Raw genomic sequence first — 18,226 nt, 5'->3', positions numbered from 1 at the left:
TTATGTAAAAGCTAGAGAAATTAAAAAAAATCATACAAAATATTTAAGTTAACGAATAAATATTTTTCTATTTATAAATAAGTTAAAAATAATCTATATTGATATTATGTATATATTAATAGTATTTTGTTGATATTTTTGCCGTCAATCTTTTTATTTATTTACTATTATAAAATTGTTGACGTCAGACCATATATATATATATGGACACGTGATATGGGAAATATCGACTGATATTTAATATAAAGAGTGGAAAACATCAGCTACTTTCTTTTTTCTTATGAAAGTGGTAACTGTAACCCTCGCGTTTCAAAACCTTGGGCAATGAATTCCCGACAGAGCAATTACGAGGAGATTTTGAAGAACGTGCCGATCATTATACACCGTTCGATGTTTAAATAGAATTTAAAAAATATATTTTTAAGCTGCATCGAACGGTGACTGAGAATACTATTATCAGGATAATCCACTTTATCATGGCCCTATATTATTATCTAGAGCCCAATGAAATAAGCTTTTTCGATGATAATGAAAACCCTAGCACCGTCGAATCGGCTTCCTCCAACTCTCCGGCCGCCGACGAAAATCTCCGTCAAACTTGCTGCAGGACGGTCAAGGTTGGGCTCCACATCTCTAGCCCTAGTCCATGGCAACTCGAGAGTGTGTTCACTCAGATGCTCAGCTCAGTCATTCGGTATATTAGAAGCATATTTGTCCTCTGAGGAATTTCAAAATCTTACGTGAAATAGATTACGAGATGAAATTACACGTTTATCTCTGGTTTACGATGAAATGTGTGTTCTAAGATTTTAATTGTTGTACTACTACTGTTTGTCCAGTCGACAGTTCAGAAGCATTCACTGAAGCTTCTAAGAAGGGGAATCTGATCCCACTTCATCGTTGCATTTTCTCGGACCACCTCTCGCCAGTGCTTGCTTACCGTTGTTTAGTTAAGGAAGACGATCGAGATGCCCCAAGTTTTCTGTTCGAATCCGTGGAGCCTGGCATGCAGGTTTCAAATGTTGTAAGTAGACCAAAGCTTTTCATTATGTAACTCTTAACTGTTAATCAACAAATTAAGAAACTATAACTCTAATTGTTACGACAGTTCAACAGATACAACAAATTATTGTCTAATGAGCAACTAATAATGAAAGTCAGTGAGTTGGCTTGACAATTGTTGTCAAAACGTTTATTTAAAACGTTAAATGGTAGTATATGGGTTGCTGATTATAAATCTTTTTTGTTGATATGCCATTTCGTCAGGGGAGATATAGTGTTGTTGGTGCACAGCCGACAATGGAAATTTTGGCCAAAGAGAATGTTGTTACTATTTTGAATCACGAAGAAGGGAAAAGGACAGAGGAAATTGTCGAGGATCCTATGGAAATTCCTCGAAGAATCATGGCGGATTGGAGACCTCAATTAATTAATGAACTTCCTGACGCTTTTTGTGGTACAAAATGAATTATTTTGTTGATGATATAATTTACTTCGTATATCTATTCCTGCATAAATCTTTGTTTTGATAATATACAAAACAATTAATATTAATGTTCATATTTGGAAGAAGGAACCTATTGAGAATTCATTCATGCTAAGTGTACGGGTAGGTGGGTGTGTGTATGTCTTGTTTAGCGGCAGAGATACCATGAAGTTTAGAAGAACACTTTGAATATTATATGATTTGAGGGCATCAGTAGGCTGCTTTTTTTGGCATATTACATGATTTGATTTTCTTATTGGGTATGAATGAATATCTTTTTTTTTGTTTTTTTTTTTCAAAATTTCCCATTTTTTGTTAATTGGCTCAATTATATGAAAGACTCATGCCTAATTGTTACTTAATTGACTTAAAATCATCCATTTGGCTACTCCTAACCATAGAATGTTGTTTTGCCTTCAAAATCCCTAATACTTCAAAATGAATGTCTCTCCAGGAGGATGGGTTGGTTACTTTTCATATGATACTGTCCGCTATGTAGAAAAGAAGAAATTGCCATTCTCGAGTGCGCCAACAGATGACAGAAACCTTCCTGATGTTCATCTGGGACTTTATGATGATGTTATTGTGTTTGATCATGTGAATAAGGTAGAATCAACAGTAAAGTATGTTCTTGTTCTCAGACTTTGTGTTGTAATCTTCTTAATTATATCACTGTCTTACTATTCTTTGAAATTTGAATGAAATGACTTAGGTATGTTTGAGAGTGATTTTGGTAGGACTAGAATCACTTTCACTAATGTCAGAATCACTTCCATTTTAAAATAGACGTTTGGCATTGATTCTCAAATATATGTTATTAATTTGGAGATTGTAATTTCACTTTTAAAATCAAACATTAATCATTCAAAATTACTCTTAATTATATGAAAATCACTTGAAAAAATGGGTAACCAAACGTTAAAGTAATTATATAAAAATAACTTTCACAAAATCACTTATCATTCTAAAATCATTTCCAACATGCCCTCAATCTAGTTTTTTTATATGTAACTGCGTGAGTAAAGAGAGAAAAATAAGAAGTCCTTTCAATTTTTTCAAATGTCGATCTCGGTATCTAGCTTCACATTTCTTCTTTATGATTAATCCTTTTGGAATGAAATGGTGTGTCTACTCATATTAAAACTGGTTTTGTGTTTCATAGGGATTTGAATGTGTTCCAACTTCCAACTTTTCTTTTGTAGATTATTTTTTTTCTTTGATTTTTAATGCAGCAAGCTTATGTGATTCACTGGGTGCACTTGGATCAATATTCTTCAGTTCAAGAGGCATACAAGGATGGAATTGCTCGGTTGGAAAAGTTGCTCTCCAGAGTACATGATATAGTTCCGTAAGTGATCCTTTAAGCTCCCCACTCCTCCTTGCATGCATGGCGAGGTTTCTCTCAGATTGTTTAACACGGTTAGTTTCAGACCAAAGCTTCCTGCAGGATCAATAAAATTATTAACTCATCTTTTTGGTCCAAAACTGAAGAACTCAAGTATGACAAGTTTAGAATACAAGAAGGCAGTTTTGCAGGCTAAGGAGCACATCCTCGCTGGGGATATCTTCCAGATTGTATTAAGTCAACGTTTTGAGCGCCGAACATTTGCAGATCCATTTGAAGTCTACCGAGCTCTGCGAATAGTCAACCCTAGCCCTTACATGACTTATTTGCAGGTTGCATGCTTTGTCAATTGTAGTTGTGTGCTAAATTCATTGCATCCTTTGCTACTAAGTGCTTTTTTCATCATGTAAATCTTGTCATCAGGCTAGAGGCTGCATCCTAGTTGCTTCAAGTCCAGAAATTCTTACACGCGTGAAGAAGGTAGCCTATTAGAGCTGTAATATTCTGATGCTTTATTATTTACCAGCTGTTTTTATATCATTAGGTTGGCCGGCGGCTGTAAGTTAGTTAGGCTTGTACCTATTATGCATACGTTGACTTGTCTCATTTTACCCACAGAACTTCCATGTTCACAATTTTAATATAGGGCAAAATACACCTTTGGCCCCAAGATTTAAGTTTGGTGTCTATTTAGTCCTTGAGGTTTCGAAATGAACACTTTTAGTCCCTAAAGTTTAAAAAATGATTCTAAATGGTCTGTGAAGTTAATTGACCATTAATCAACTAACAGACAAATTGCACTACTATGACTTGTTGATTGGGCTATGATTATGTGGCAAAATATATTAATTTTATACTAAAATTTTTTATTGGCATGTGACGTGACAAATCTGTTGGAATCTTCTTCCTCCCCACTCCCCCCTCCCCCCTCCTGCAAGCCGTTGTCACCCCTTCTCCTTCCTTCGCTGTCGCCCTTCTCTCTCGTCATAGATCGCCGCCGCCATATCTTCGTTCCAAATCTTGAACAGTATGGAACAAGGAGTCTTTGTTTAAGATCTAGAACGAATATGTCCAGATCTGAAATTTATTTTCATTCTAGATTTGGAACAATGTGGAACGAGGAATCTTCGTTCCATATCTAGAGCAAATAGGTCTAGATCTGAAATTTGCTCATTCCTCCTATGCAGAAACAAGATGGTAGCGGCACCAACGATCTGTGACGAGGGAGAAGATAGCCTCAAATAGAGGTGGTATAACGTTTCAAATATGGTGGAGCAAATTTGGTGCGTTGCAGATCGTTTAGGGAGATGACGAATGAGGTACGAGTGAGGAACAAAGCAATGGCTAGTGAAATGACTGCATCATCGAGCTTTGTCGAAGGAGGGAAGGTTGGAGAACAGAAGGAGAATAGGGAAGAAGAAAGATGAAGTCCAGTCATCAAAAATAAATATTAAAATAATTTTTTTCACCACATTAGAAAATACAGTCAACAACTAAACCATGAGCTTAAGGACCATTTAGAACTATTTTTCAAACTTAGGGACTAAAATGTTCTTTGTGAGACTTTAGGAACCAAATGAGCGCGAGCTCCAAAAATCTGGGACTAAAAATGAATTTTGCACTTTAATATATAAATAAAACACTCTTTTTATGTGAAATTGGGCTTTCATTGAGGAAAAAAAATCAAAGAATATATGAGAGACATACATAAAACGAAAGAAAAGAAAAAAAAACCAACAAAAAGGGAAACTCCCTACTAGAAGGGGGACCCCAATCCAAAAGGATCATACCCAGCTGGTACTTACAAAAAGCTTTAGAAATTGACACCCACAAAGAGATATTAAATCTAATAAGGTTCCAAATATCCTCTAAAGACCACCCCTAAAAATTTTACTATTCCTCTCAATCAAAATAACTCGCAAAATAGCAACAGTACAATTCTGCTACAGCAAGGCCCTCTATCGGGCAAAGCAAAACCTCCTCCATCATCCCTCTGCACTCCCTAACAAAAGCCAAGAACAACCTCCAAAGATGGGCGGAAGCTCCACTAAATATGGTCGAGGTCCTCAAAAGCATGCTTGCAAAGGATACACCATTGGGACCCAGCAAAAAGGAAAAAAATCTTTCAATACGATTTATGGTATTAACTTTACTAAGCAAAACTTGGAAGTAAAGAACTTAATATCTATTGTCCCCAAAGATCTTGGGTCTCTTGGTCATATTGACTTAGAGGTCTCAAGTTTGAATATTTTAGTGAGCTTAATACCAAAATCTCTTGATGTCTCTCGGTTCCTGACCTTCGGGTGGGTGCAGGTCCCCTAGTATAGGAGAGCAAAGCTCTAACTCACAGTTATGAAAAACAACAATAACAATAATAAAAAATAATCTTCTTTGAAATTATTTGATGCACTTGCCCATTCAAAAGAAAAAAGAATGAGAGGGAAACACAACAAGTAGTTAGGGGACCAAAGATGGAGGTCCTTCCTCCCTTGAGACAACCAATGCTCCCCAAGAGAAACAAGCAAATTAGCAGCCTCCAACGATACCCTGTCAGTCAAAGATCGACATAGACCCAGATAAATAGAGGAATTCGAATTCCTCGGGGGTCCAACAAAGAGGCCATAGAATGCAGCCTCTTTTCATAAAGGTGTGAGAGACGAGGAAATAAAAAACACAAGGGTAGAAGTACCATCCCCATTAGAGCATGAGCCATGATGGCCATCTACCTTAGAAATTAATTCCTATATGTTTCCCAACACCAAATATTGTAGGGTTAGGCGGCAGTCCAATTAGATTAGTCGAGGTGCATGAAAATTGGGCTGAACACTCACGAATATAAAAAAAGAGCACGAGACTGTGGGATTGCCTTTAATATATATAGTCCAGGTATAGTGTTGGGGTCGTAGGGTATGGAAGTTGTTTGGTAACCTTTCTATTTTTTCTTTTTTGTTTCTTGTTTTCAAATTGTTGAGTAACATAAACATTTGATAAATGTTTGTTTTTTTGTAATTTTTAAGAAATATTCCCTAAATTGTATACAAATTTTGTAACAACAAAAACTAGTTTTTTTTGCTTATGGTTCATGTTTTCACTTTTCTAAATACATAAATAAAAGTATTATTTTATCATTTCTTACTTGCATAATAGATATTTAAAAACTAAATATAACATAATTTTTTAACATTTTATTTGTCACAAATAAATTTATGTTTTAACTTTTTGTTCACTTTAATATTTGAGAGAACAAGAAAAAATAGATAATTACTGAACGCATTTCTATTTCTTTTTTACATTCACTCAAAAGTCTTATTTTTCTTTCTTAAAGAACAAGAAAGAAAGAACGTTACTAAATAGACTATTGGTAATTTAATTAATTTATTTATGGATTTGTGTTTCTGTTAACATTGTCAGGGCAAGATAACCAATCGACCCCTGGCTGGAACCATTAGAAGAGGAAAAACAGAAAAAGAGGATCTAATATTGCAGAAGGAGCTCTTAAATGATGCGAAGCAGCTTGCAGAGCATATAATGCTCGTTGACTTGGGAAGAAATGATGTCGGGAAGGTCTATATCTGTTTAATCATAGTTTATTTTCTTATATTACTTTATTGTTTCTATAAATGCAGATCTGTGTCGTATGCTATATACCAAATATATATTGCCAGTTTCTGTCGTAAGTGAATGCTTTATCTGATTATTAAAACAAAGTACCTTTGTCATGGATGTTTCTTAATGTTAACTTATCTCTTAAGCTTTGGCTGTACTCACTTTCAACAATAAGATTCCTTGGAGTGAATAATTAATAGAGTCCCTTATGGGTCTATCTTTCACACTTCTGAATTAGGATGTTTTCTCTAATAAATTATCTGGATTGGACGTTTGACAGTAGAATATCGTTTGTTTGGTACTCCAAAAGATGGCCAAGAAGCGACCTAGCCATTGTTACTGCTGCTACCAATTGTTGTAGTTGTAGCAGAGCTACCATATGGAGAAACATCCATCTAGCTCGATGCTGGGGTGTATTCTTTCATTAGATTAATTGTCCTTTACATGTGTTCATTTTTTGTGGTTGCATCAGATTTTAGGCACCTTAAATTTTCCACACTGATTCTATGGTCAATCTTACACGAACTGCACGTGCAGGTTTCAAAATTCGGTTCTGTGAAGGTCGAAAAGCTTAAGAACATTGAGAGGTATTCCCATGTCATGCACATTAGTTCAACTGTAAGTATAAAGTAACCAAAAAGTTCACAGATATTACTTTCTTTGTTTGTTTTCTTTTTTTATAACTGGGAGCCGAAGTTTGCTCCTCTATACCCAGGCCTGCAAATTGACCACCCTCCAACAACCCCCCCCCCCCCCCCCCCACAGGTTTAGTTATGTAGTATTTTAGCCTCGGCTCTGTTTTTTTTCCTCGGGCTATCGGTTTTTCACAGAGTCAGATATTATTTAGCTAATGATCAAGCCATTCTCTTTCCAGGTCACAGGTGAGTTAGTTGATGGTTTAAGCAGCTGGGATGTCTTGCGTGCTGCATTGCCTGTGGGGACAGTTAGTGGAGCACCAAAGGTAAGGTTTTTATTTTATCCAATTTTCTTCTCTACTACAGTGTTGTATAGGTAAGGCCTTAGAATTGTAGCTTCTGAACTGTGGTTACTTCCCGTACTCCTGCTTATGGATTTTGTTTAAGCCACCCATTTCTCTGGCTTTTTCGTTCAGCGAAACTCGTTTTGCGAGAAGTGATAATCTACGTGCTTCAAGCGCGTTCTTGAAAACCTTTCATGATCGACCCCATTGCAATGCAGGTGAAAGCAATGGAGTTGATTGATCAGCTGGAGGTTACTAGGCGGGGGCCATATAGTGGTGGGTTCGGTGGCATTTCGTTTTCAGGAGACATGGATATAGCCCTTGCTTTGAGAACGATCGTCTTCCCCACCAGTACCCGTTATGACACCATTTACTCGTACAAGGACGTGAACCGCCGCATGGAATGGGTAGCTCACCTCCAGGCCGGGGCTGGCATTGTGGCAGACAGCGACCCTGGAGATGAACAAAGAGAGTGTGAGAACAAAGCCGCTGCGCTTGCCCGTGCAATCGACCTTGCAGAATCGTCGTTCATCGAGAAATGACCACAAATTTGTACGTCTGTTGAATGCTTTTGTTTTTAATCAATAGTTTCGTATCTCCCATTTTCAGTTTCTGTTACCTTTTTAACTTGATTTCTCGCAATCGATATTTACAGTTTCATATTGGTTTTCATATGTAATTTTGACGAGCTAAATTTAATATTTTTGAAATTTTAAGTTTTAGTCACTATTTCAGTATTGTATTTTGTTATTTATATTGATTTTGAATCCATACCCTAGTAAACGTATATGTTTGATATTTTGTAGATTAATAAAAATTGTAAGGGGTGCTTGCAAAAGTAGCCAAAAGAAATTAATAGGAATTGGTGAAAGTAGCAACTACCTAAAATTTGAAAAAATAGTTAAATTTAAAAATATAATAAATATTTTAGCTGTGCATAGAATTTAGAAGTTTTCTTTTAGACTTTGAAGTTTAGATTTTATTTTTATTTATTATAAGTTACAACTTACAAGTCATTTTCAAATGTGGTGCAAGAGAAAAGTTGGAAAGTTATACGTCGCTTTCTGATTTTTTTTTCCTATTATTCATCGAGCATAGATTAAATATGAAATGTGAATTTTAATCTCTGACGCATTACTATGTTTAGTAAATTTTTTTAGTACGAAATTTGGGCACTCAAGATATTAAAAAAAACGCACTCTTTATGATTTAAATGTTTAATATTTACATTAAGGAAGAGAAATCAAACTGCCAAACTAGGTAAGATGTAAGAGTGGTAAAGAAAAGAGATTTTGGGAAACTCTCGTCAAAATCTCGTAGGGGAGCGAGAAATCGCGGAAGATCTTCTCCTTCGCCGTCGACGTCGCCGTTTCTCACCTCTCATTTCATTTCATTCTCCACAGCCGCCCGTGCGCCATGAATTACCGTTTCATCGCTCGACACCAAAAATGGCTTTCTCGAATTCCGTTTCATCCATGATCGGAGTGTTCGTTGCAAATGTTTGTGGAAAATCGACGTTCTCCTCCAATGCAGCCGTTCTTGTTGATCGCCGAGCAGTTTTCCGGCACCGCCGGCGTAATTACGGCCTTTCGTTGTCTCTCCAGCCCTAGAATTTGACGAACGCAGAGATTTATTCTTTGCGATCATGGAGAAACCCGACGCCGAGATAAGAACTTATTGAAATGAAGAAATTGGTTTATTCTATCTTCTCCGGCAGCTTGATGGTCAAAAAAATCGCCGTTCTTCTTCTTATTCTGTGCATCATTTGGTACACTCTTTTCTCCAATTCCTCTGTTGCTGATTTATTTCTCGGAAATGAGTTTCAATTATCATGAGTATTTTTCCTGCAACTTCAGCTAGGTTCATTGGTTTCGCTCTCCTTCGGGATTTTTACGAAATTTGGCATGAATATCTTCGGTGAAATAATCATATCAAATTTAGAACTAAACACATGTCACCATTTCATAGGTGCATGAATATCTTCAGTGAAATAATTATATCATTTTTGTCTGTTGGTTGGATTTTGGAATGCGTTTATCTGAGCTTTCTTTATCACTTATCCATTATCGGTTTGTTGAAACTTCCCTGCCTACCAATTCATTTGCTTTACAGTAAAGGTTAGTTTTCTCCTCCTTCTTCTTTCTTTTGCTCTCTACGAATTTCACAGATGCTGTAGGAGTTGGATAATGCTTCGGAAGAATGGCTAAGCAATTGTTGTTGTATGTATTTTCATTTTGATTCTCTTTATTTTAGGTTTTATCTGAATGCATTCATCTTGATCCCCCTTTCTGCTACTCCACTGTTTTCTGATTCTTACAAACTCAGGTTTCTTTCATTTTAGTGAAAATAGGGGAAAGAAGGCCATTGTCGAATTCATTGTTGATTCTCATTCTTTTTGGGGAGGGGGAATTTTGATAAGAAAATTTATGGATATCAAATGTTAATAAAACTAAGAAAAGGCTCTCCATAAAACCTTCTTTCTGATACAAATTCATTCTCGGTATTCAGTAAAGCAGAAAGATCAAATGATATATGCTGTTAAGATTGAGTGGCTGTTGCATCGCAGGTTATATTGCCTTTGCCCTCAGTTTCAACCATAAATTTCCATGTCTTCCCCGAAAAGATGCCGTTTACATATTTTTCAGATTGAAAGTAACTTAAAATTTTAATATTGTCTATCAGGAAGCTGATTTGATTTCAAGACACAAGGTATGTCAACCACGAAGATATACGTTGTGTAAGTTTTCTCCTCCCTCCATCCTTCCCATTTCTTGCCCTTTTGCCCGATCGCCCGAATCATCTTTGCGTTCAGTTCCATTGAATCCTTCATTTTTTATTCAATTTCACTTTAATTTCCCGCTGATATATAAAAGAGTGACAGGTACTATTCCCTACATGGCCATGTTGGAACTATGGCAAGGAAAATTCAACAGGGAGCTAATTCAGTTGAAGGTGTTGAGGCAACTCTGTGGCAGGTACCATTAGTCTTCTTTACATAGGTAATAATGAAATAAGAAAAAGCAACATTGTTTTATATCACAAATAATATTAAGTTTGGGATGACTTTTATATGTAATGTTTTCAAGTAAAATGCTTCTTCTATAGAATTTTCAAGATCGCTTTTGAGTATATAACCGTATGAAAATTTTGAGAAGTAAGACTGCAAGAGTTTTCCTTCCAATTCTTTGGTTAGTTATAAGTTTTACCTGACTTGTTTGGAGAAGGTGCCTGAGACACTGTCTGATGTGATACTGAACAAGATGAAAGCTCCTCCAAAAGCAGATGATGTGCAAGAGATCAGGCCGGAACAACTGCTGGAAGCAGACGGTTTTCTCTTCGGATTTCCATCTCGATTCGGTGTCATGGCTGCTCAATTCAAGGCATTCTTTGATGCAACAAGTGAGATATGGCAGTCCCAAGCACTTGCTGGTAAACCTGCCGGAATTTTCTGGAGTACTGGCTTTCATGGCGGAGGCCAGGAACTTACAGCGTAAGTCATCTTTCTCCTTAGCTTTCAGCATGTTTCTTCACATGAAAATCATTGTTCATCAGCCCATGTTTTCCAAAACAGGGCCATCTCATTTCTGAATCAAAACTTTGGCTCTCAGTTTAGCTCCCCGCTCCCTTTTGTCCATCAGCATGATTACCATTATGAAACAGAAGGCCCTGTTTGTGAAATTGCACAGGAAGATTGGGTTAAACTTCATACAATATCCTACCACATCTGGTTTTTCCTTTTCTCATTTCTGATTTGAAGAACTTATCCATTTCATATAGCTTCAGAAGCAATTTTATTTTTGCAATTTCTAGGATTCTGTTCTCTATTGTCTATTATCTTGAAAACCAAGACAAGACACAGCCAAAAAAGTAAAAAACCGCTTGGTTTATTGTAATTTGTGCTTTATATAATCAAAATTGATGGCACAGGTTGACGGCTATAACGCAGCTAGCACATCATGGAATGATATTTGTGCCTGTTGGGTACACATTTGGGAGTGGGATGATGGAGATGAGTGAGGTGAAGGGCGGGTCTCCCTATGGAGCTGGAACTTATGCAGCTGATGGAACTCGACAGCCCACCGAGCTGGAGCTCCAACAGGCCTTTTACCAAGGCAAGTATGTTGCTGAATTAACCAAGAAGCTCAAAAACTAACCTATACTTCCTTTTCAACATGTTTCTTTCCTATCTCTACTTCCCATTTGTTTATAATTATAATTATAAAGGTTAATAAATAAAAAGTTACTGGAGATTATGTATAATAATGTTGCTGATACAAAAGCCGCTCTCCCTGCCTACTTACCTGTTTTATTCTAGGTCAAGTTACAAGTTTAGTCCGTACAATTTCAGAGTTGGTTTAGTTTAATAAGAGCCCGAATTTGTCAAAGTTAACATAGTATAGCGGTAATTAACATATATTTTCAACCAAGAGGTCTATCCCCCGTCTATGCGTTTGCCTTTACTACCTCCCTGTCACTTGCACATACCTTTTCTTGCTCGAGACAGAAGATAGCTTGAACTGACAGAAGATAGCCAATAGAAAGAAGTATTCTCAAGTTGGAGAGGAGAGAAATGGAATTTCAAGGCTTTCTTCCAATGATTGGAGAGCGTGAGTTCGATCCCCCACCCTATGTTGTACTTCAAAAACATTTTAAAAAAATAAGAGCCCAAACTTAAAAAAAGTATATAATATGTTTTTAAACTTTTAACTTTGTATTCAATAAATCTTTTAACTTTATAGTTTATTTTATTTATTATTTATTTCTTTTGAGTACTAAGTATCTTTAATAGATTTGAATAGAAATTAGTAATTTATTAGATACTTTTTAAAATATAACTTTTTTGTTTCAAATTTTGGATTTATTAGTTTGATTTTGGAAAAAGAGAAGTCAGAAAATAAGTATACGTTTGAAAGCAAAGAAGTTTCCAAGTTGGCCTAACAAAACTCGTTTTCTTTTTTTGGGAAAATAACAGTTATCAAATAAGACTTAAAACCTTATTTTAAAATATCTAATTATAATTGGATGGTGTGGATCGCTCTTAAATAATTTTTTTTTTCCCCTTCAGTTCGAGAATTCGAGATTTACATAAATATATATTTAGTTCAATAATATTTATGAGGTTGGTATTTCTTTTTATAACCACCAAATATCACGCTTGAAATAGTGCAGCTTTGTTTTATTCAAAAAGAAAAGCAAATTACAAATATACAGCTTGGGCTGGGGCGTTTCGGAGTTCGACTTGAAACGACCACGTTTCCGTTAGTCAACAAGTCAACACTGACAGCTAATTTCCACAATTTTTTTTAGTACTAATTTCCACAATTAATACGTAAAAATTGAAACAAAATAAAAGGTTTAGATAAGAAAAAATATATAAGCAAGAGTCTCCCATCCATATCAAGATCCCATTTGCAACCATATCCGTCCAAAGCTCCAAAAAATCAAGACAAACATCTCTCTCTCTCTCTCTTCCTGTCCCGCCGATTCCGTCGCGGCCGAAGAGCTCCGGCAGAATGGAGAGCCTGTGGCGAGCGGCGACGGGCCAAGATCCGAGTCCGGACGATTACAAGGGCATCGAGTTCTGGACGACTCCCGAGCGCGCCGGCTGGCTCAACAAGCAGGGCGAATACCTTAAGAACTGGCGTCGCCGTTGGTTCGTTCTTAAACAAGGTAAACTCTTCTGGTTCAAGGATTCCGATGTTAATCGCGCCTCCGTACCGCGCGGCGTCATCCCTGTCAATACCTGCCTCACCGTCAAGGGCGCCGAGGATATCCTCCATAAGCCCTGCGCCTTTGAGCTCTCTACCACCGGTCAAGACACCATGTACTTCATCGCCGAGTCCGAGCGCGAGAAGGAGGAGTGGATCAATTCGATCGGCCGCTCCATAGTTCAGAATTCCCGATCGGTTACCGAATCTGAAGTCGTCGATTACGACAACAGGCGATGATTCTGATGCTGAAAGAACGACTCTTCTTCGTCTTTCACTCTCTCTGTGTACAAAACCGAGGCGAGATTTGGTCACAGGTGGTTGCTACTGCGAGATGCCTAGCCTACCTTTCGTGTCGATGTGGTACTATCGATCTCTGTTTCCTTCTTTCTGGTTGTTAAAATTAAGGCGGTTGTGTGAATCGAACTGAATCTCATCTTCTACATTTTCCTTCTTGGTTCCGAATCTTCTATCAGGCATACGATTCGTAAATTGCCCTACCTGAGAGTTGAAATTTCGGTCTACTATACTGATTAATGGCGTTTGTTCTTAGATCACTCTATTTTCCTCGTGATTTCAATTCACCAAGTTGTTTTTTGAGCTGTTTCTTCCAAATCAACCTAATATCAGCCTCGAGAAAGTTGGAAATTCATCTGATCATAATACAGTTAGGGCATGCTCGCATGGAATTCCAGGATCAATCGAGAAATCACTTGATATCCTCAGAAATAATTTTCGCTCAGTGCACTATATTTTACTAATTATTCTTTTACCGTAAAAAAAAATTATGTTGCTATGCCACCATCGTAATTGTCAATACATAGCAACACGTCAAGAACTCTTGCCTGACAAGTAGTGAGGAAGATGATGAATCGCATTTGCCAATGGAAAACTGATTGTTGTAAATAGAAAATGTGGCAGATGCAATCACGAAGCCAGATTTAGCCTTGAATCTTGCTTAATTGATCGTGAAAACTGGGACAGATGAATCAATTGCAGGCCAAAAACAAAGGTATCAAAGCCCTAATCTATCCCCATTTCGAATTGAATTTTTTTTTACATTATTTTGATAATATTCACTTGAAATTGTTAGTGTAATCTTTAACCGAGGGACAATTAATGACAGTGAATTTTGGTTTACATCAATTCCATTTTACCAACTTGAATTAAAATTTAACAATCGAACCTGAAGTAGTATCAAAGTGAATCGACAATATTATTCAAAATTGAGATCGAAGATATTTTTCTAAAGGAATAAAGTGATTAGAAGATAGGTTGGGAATAAAGAAAATAAATGGGAATGAAGAATAAAATTCTCTCAACTATGAGTGAATGAATCTCAATCTTGGGTGGACCTTAAACTCCAATTCTGTTTGATAAATAACAAGAAATAAATATTTCAATTACGATAAGTTCTATATAACAACAGTGAAAATATTTCAATCTTCAAGGGAAAAAAAAAACGAAAATAGGTGCCGACTTGTAATCACTAGTATTTTTCAAAAGATTATACCAAAAGAATGTCGCCACCGGTATAGGAAGTGCACCCTGAATGGTTATCAATAACACAAAAGAAGAATATTCTTAAAATTGAAACGATCTATATTCTAAAGCCAACAACATATATGTCAAAATTGGGAATAATTTGTACATCCACTCACAAGTCACAATAAGGGTAAGATTCCAACAACCCAACAACTTTACTTTTCTGATAAAAGAAACGTCCAGATCCAAGAGTTATTTTACCTATTTTGATAGAACAAACAGAGGTTGGTTTCAAGTGAGTGAGAGGCCAATATAAGTTCCTATTGTAAATCTATAATACAGGGAAACAAAATGGCCCCATCAGAAACCCAAAATGTACTCGTCAAATTAAGCTGAATCCCAAAACTATCAAGATGACAGCTCTATCTTGGGTAAAATAGTCTCCCCTCAGAATTATGCCGAAAACCAACATTACATGACTCACCATATTGATCTGTTGTGTCCTTGTTCATTTTATCTATGACGATCTTCATTTCTTTCTCTATGAGAATGGGATGAAGAATCTCTGCCATGAGAAGATCGAAAATCTCTCTTCTCATCTTGATTTTCCCTCCTGTGTGATTCTGAGCGATGTCTTCTTTCCCTTCTATCGTCGTCTTCCCTCGACTTTGGTTGATACTCTTCACCACCATGCCTTTTCGACTTGTCTTCTTCCCTCCAATTGTAATCTCTTCTTGAATGTTGTGGGAGTTCCTCATCATGGTTCCTTCTAGATTTCTTTTCTTCTCTCTTATAATGATCATCTCTTGACTTCGGGTCACGGTCATCATCAACCTCATGTCTTCTCAATCTCTTCTCATCTTTACGGCCATGATCCTCTCTCAACTTGAGTTCTGATTCTTTACTATCATCCCAGCCTTTTGATTTATTTTCCTGCCTCCTACTAATTTCCCTGTCATCGCTATTTTTCCTTCCTTTAGCTCGCACTTCTCTATCAAGATCTTTTGGGTCATCAAACTTGTCATGTCCCCACTTTGCATTTGCGTCTTCCACCACCCCCCAGCCTGTGTTTGCAGCTCTCTGAATAAAGAAAAAACCTCACGCGTTACTGTTGTATACAAAATTTTAAAATGAAGATAAAACTATAATCCAAGCATGCCAAAGAAAATAGAGAAGATATAGGCTTGCATTAAAAGTTCCTTCTAGTAAAGCACAGCCAGCTATTCACATTAAAGGTAAAATTATAACATCCTGTAAAACTAAATGCTCTATAAATTGACCATATTTCGTGTATTAGAATAACCTAATTTGTAGCAAATACAAGATAAAGTCAGAACATAAAACTAAGCAGTTAGAATTGACTTCTAGCTGTTAACTACACATATGCATGGAACCATATAAACCGAAGTTTGAGGGCAGAGCAATTCTGATATATGAAAAATACATCTCTATATACCAACAGTACAACTTTTCTTCTAGCAACTTAAATATACCTGCTCATCATGAGAGAATTTGCATCCAGCTCCACGGGTACATTCACCTCTTTGAAATGCACGACAAACACCCCGAGCTTCTCTCTTTTTTTGTTCTGTCTCTTCGTCTTCTTCTTCCTTCTTCTTATATTTAGTAACATGATCAACCCTAATGACTCGACCTAGAATCTGTGCACCATTCAAATTATCTGAAAGAGACCAAATACTATAACTTAGAGATGTACATTCAATGCCATATAACAATAAAATATTAGGAGCGCGGATAGGAGACAACCTACAGCAAGGATTGTACTTCTCTGGTCTTCATATGCAACAAAAGCAAAGCCTTTTGATTTTCCTGTACCCTTGTCTCTGACAAGATTGACATCGACAACCTCTCCATACCTGTACGCCCCAAGTTCAAGTCAATATATAACATTAAATATGCATTAACAAACAGCTAGACACTAAAGAGACAAGGAAGAAGATTTTTTTTTTAAGATAGGAAGGAAGATTTTTTTTTTTCTCTGTAATGTAATCGAGGTATCAAAGAGCTCCACTCCTTGTATTACGCGGTAGGACCTACTCCACCAATCTTTGAGAGGCTTTTCACATCCAAAGGCTAGCTCCAGCTCCAGAAGAAAATGGAATTTGTGATAACTAAATTTTCCACCTATGACTTATACCTAAGACCTCAAGAGGTATCTTCAAATATCTCCTTCTCACCATGCCGTCCTTAAGGTCAAAGAGAAGATGAATCCTAAAAATGACCAAAATAAAAGTAAAACAACTTGTACGATTCTCGAGAGGGAGGGGGTGGAAGTGAGAAACTTTTTTCCAAGTTGAAGATAACAGCAATATATATTTAACTAGCAAACACAAGCTAAATTTTCGATCAAGCATAAGCTGCATAGTTGAAACATCAACTCCCTCTCTTGCCGATTGAAAACAGTCAGGACTGCAAACGATATACAACAACTAAAAACTCATACATTCTATACAAACAGCATCTTCAAGTATGCAGAACACCGGAAATTTTCATCACTCGATCATAAATTACTCCAGCTACGGGATTACATTTATAGGAAGAGTCTAGCCAGTATCCGATCCAACACTTAAATCAGCAGAAAACTACAGCAGAACACAATAAAAATCCGGTGAAAACATCAAACGCCTTCTTTTTAGATCGAATTGTGAACTTACTGTGCGAAAACGGCGAGGAGATCACCCTCGGTGAGATCGTAAGGAATGCCTCCAACGAAAACGTAGGCGGAATCTTTGTATTTGGCGTGCCAAGAAGCATCTTCGGAAATCCCGAGCGATGCCTCCTGAGAATTGATTTTCTGGATGCGCTTCACTAGGGTCAGAGGATTCATCGCTCGCTCCAAAATCAACGTCTTCAACCAAGAGACTGGCGTCAAGGGTTTTCTTCCAAAAGGGGATCGAGCGCGGCAGGTTATTTTCCGAACCGAGCCGAACCGAATATTGATCTTACAACTTCTAAACCGTTTCGGTCTACCAGGTCGGTTTCGGTTTCTGGCCTATCTTTTATCAAATCGGCCGCCGGCTGGGGATCGAGAGGGAGAGAGAGTGAGGTGGCTTACGGAGGAGAGTGGAGCGGTTACAGGCAGGTGGTACGGCGGCTACCGGCGGACGGTGGGGCCGCCGCCGGCTGGAATTGAGAGGAAACGGAGAGGAGAGAAGGCGGCTGGGACGTAAGAAAAACAGGGTTTGGGGGACAAAATGTGATTGGGTTGGGGAGTGGGCTGGGCCTGGGTGTATAGGCTGGGCCTGGGGACGGCTTTTTCTTTTTTCAATTTTATGTTTAAATATTTATTTTAGTCCCGTAGTTCGGGCTTTAGTTAATTTGAAATATCTATTTAATTGATGTATTTTCAAACTTTGGTTAGTTTCAGTGTCCGATTATTTTAGTATGTATTTGTAAAATTTTTACCAAAGTTAAAATTTTTTCACACAAATTTATAGCTACATTTTCAATAAATTTAGTAAGTAAAATGTCGTTATACTTTTAATCGAAATAAATTAGACAAAATAAAAATAAAATTACTTTTATAGTCACTCTTTAAAATTACAGAAACCATAACGAACCAAAAATAAAAGATGAGGATCAAAATCGACGTTTTA

The 18,226-nt window shown here is 37.0% G+C and overlaps 4 protein-coding genes across 14 annotated transcripts; 3 read left to right on the top strand and 1 right to left on the bottom strand.

Annotated features, from left to right (window-relative positions):
* The first annotated feature begins 480 nt into the window (after positions 1 to 480).
* ASA2 (anthranilate synthase 2) lies at positions 481 to 8,138 on the top strand. The gene is made up of 11 exons (XM_022292771.2): positions 481 to 694; positions 840 to 1,024; positions 1,267 to 1,456; positions 1,941 to 2,092; positions 2,719 to 2,834; positions 2,917 to 3,163; positions 3,255 to 3,311; positions 6,243 to 6,395; positions 6,975 to 7,055; positions 7,312 to 7,398; positions 7,635 to 8,138. The coding sequence occupies exons 1-11, from the start codon at positions 523 to 525 to the stop codon at positions 7,956 to 7,958; spliced, it is 1,764 nt and encodes a 587-aa protein (XP_022148463.1). The 5' UTR covers positions 481 to 522; the 3' UTR covers positions 7,959 to 8,138.
* On the top strand, positions 7,827 to 11,695 carry LOC111017097 (Quinone reductase family protein). Of its 11 annotated transcripts, none has more exons than XM_088120616.1 (9): positions 7,827 to 7,968; positions 8,820 to 9,184; positions 9,385 to 9,533; positions 9,925 to 9,982; positions 10,099 to 10,153; positions 10,298 to 10,391; positions 10,641 to 10,906; positions 10,988 to 11,143; positions 11,344 to 11,695. In XM_088120616.1, exons 5-9 carry the CDS (start codon positions 10,128 to 10,130, stop codon positions 11,567 to 11,569), a joined length of 768 nt encoding a protein of 255 aa, XP_087976742.1. In that variant the 5' UTR covers positions 7,827 to 7,968; positions 8,820 to 9,184; positions 9,385 to 9,533; positions 9,925 to 9,982; positions 10,099 to 10,127; the 3' UTR covers positions 11,570 to 11,695. The 11 variants fall into 11 exon arrangements, with proteins under 11 accessions (XP_087976742.1, XP_087976740.1, XP_087976746.1 ...); XM_088120614.1 differs by having other exon boundaries at positions 9,385 to 9,635; XM_088120620.1 differs by having other exon boundaries at positions 9,385 to 9,635; positions 10,290 to 10,391.
* Positions 11,696 to 12,803: 1,108 nt separating this feature from the next.
* Positions 12,804 to 13,569, top strand: PH1 (pleckstrin homolog 1). Its single transcript, XM_022292674.2, has one exon. The coding sequence runs from the start codon at positions 12,930 to 12,932 to the stop codon at positions 13,362 to 13,364; it is 435 nt and encodes a 144-aa protein (XP_022148366.1). The 5' UTR covers positions 12,804 to 12,929; the 3' UTR covers positions 13,365 to 13,569.
* A 1,231-nt stretch (positions 13,570 to 14,800) lies between these two features.
* On the bottom strand, positions 14,801 to 17,801 carry LOC111017033 (zinc finger CCCH domain-containing protein 25). The gene is made up of 4 exons (XM_022292673.2): positions 17,285 to 17,801; positions 16,377 to 16,486; positions 16,103 to 16,290; positions 14,801 to 15,689 (listed from the first exon to the last, which is right to left on the bottom strand). Exons 1-4 carry the CDS (start codon positions 17,455 to 17,457, stop codon positions 15,123 to 15,125), a joined length of 1,038 nt encoding a protein of 345 aa, XP_022148365.2. The 5' UTR covers positions 17,458 to 17,801; the 3' UTR covers positions 14,801 to 15,122.
* Between the last annotated feature and the right edge of the window lie 425 nt (positions 17,802 to 18,226).

The sequence above is a fragment of the Momordica charantia genome (assembly GCF_013281855.1).
Source record: "Momordica charantia cultivar OHB3-1 chromosome 2 unlocalized genomic scaffold, Mcharantia_2.0 BLBB01000002.1, whole genome shotgun sequence".
Taxonomy (NCBI): domain Eukaryota; kingdom Viridiplantae; phylum Streptophyta; class Magnoliopsida; order Cucurbitales; family Cucurbitaceae; genus Momordica; species Momordica charantia.
This window is presented reverse-complemented; position numbering and strand designations above follow the sequence as displayed.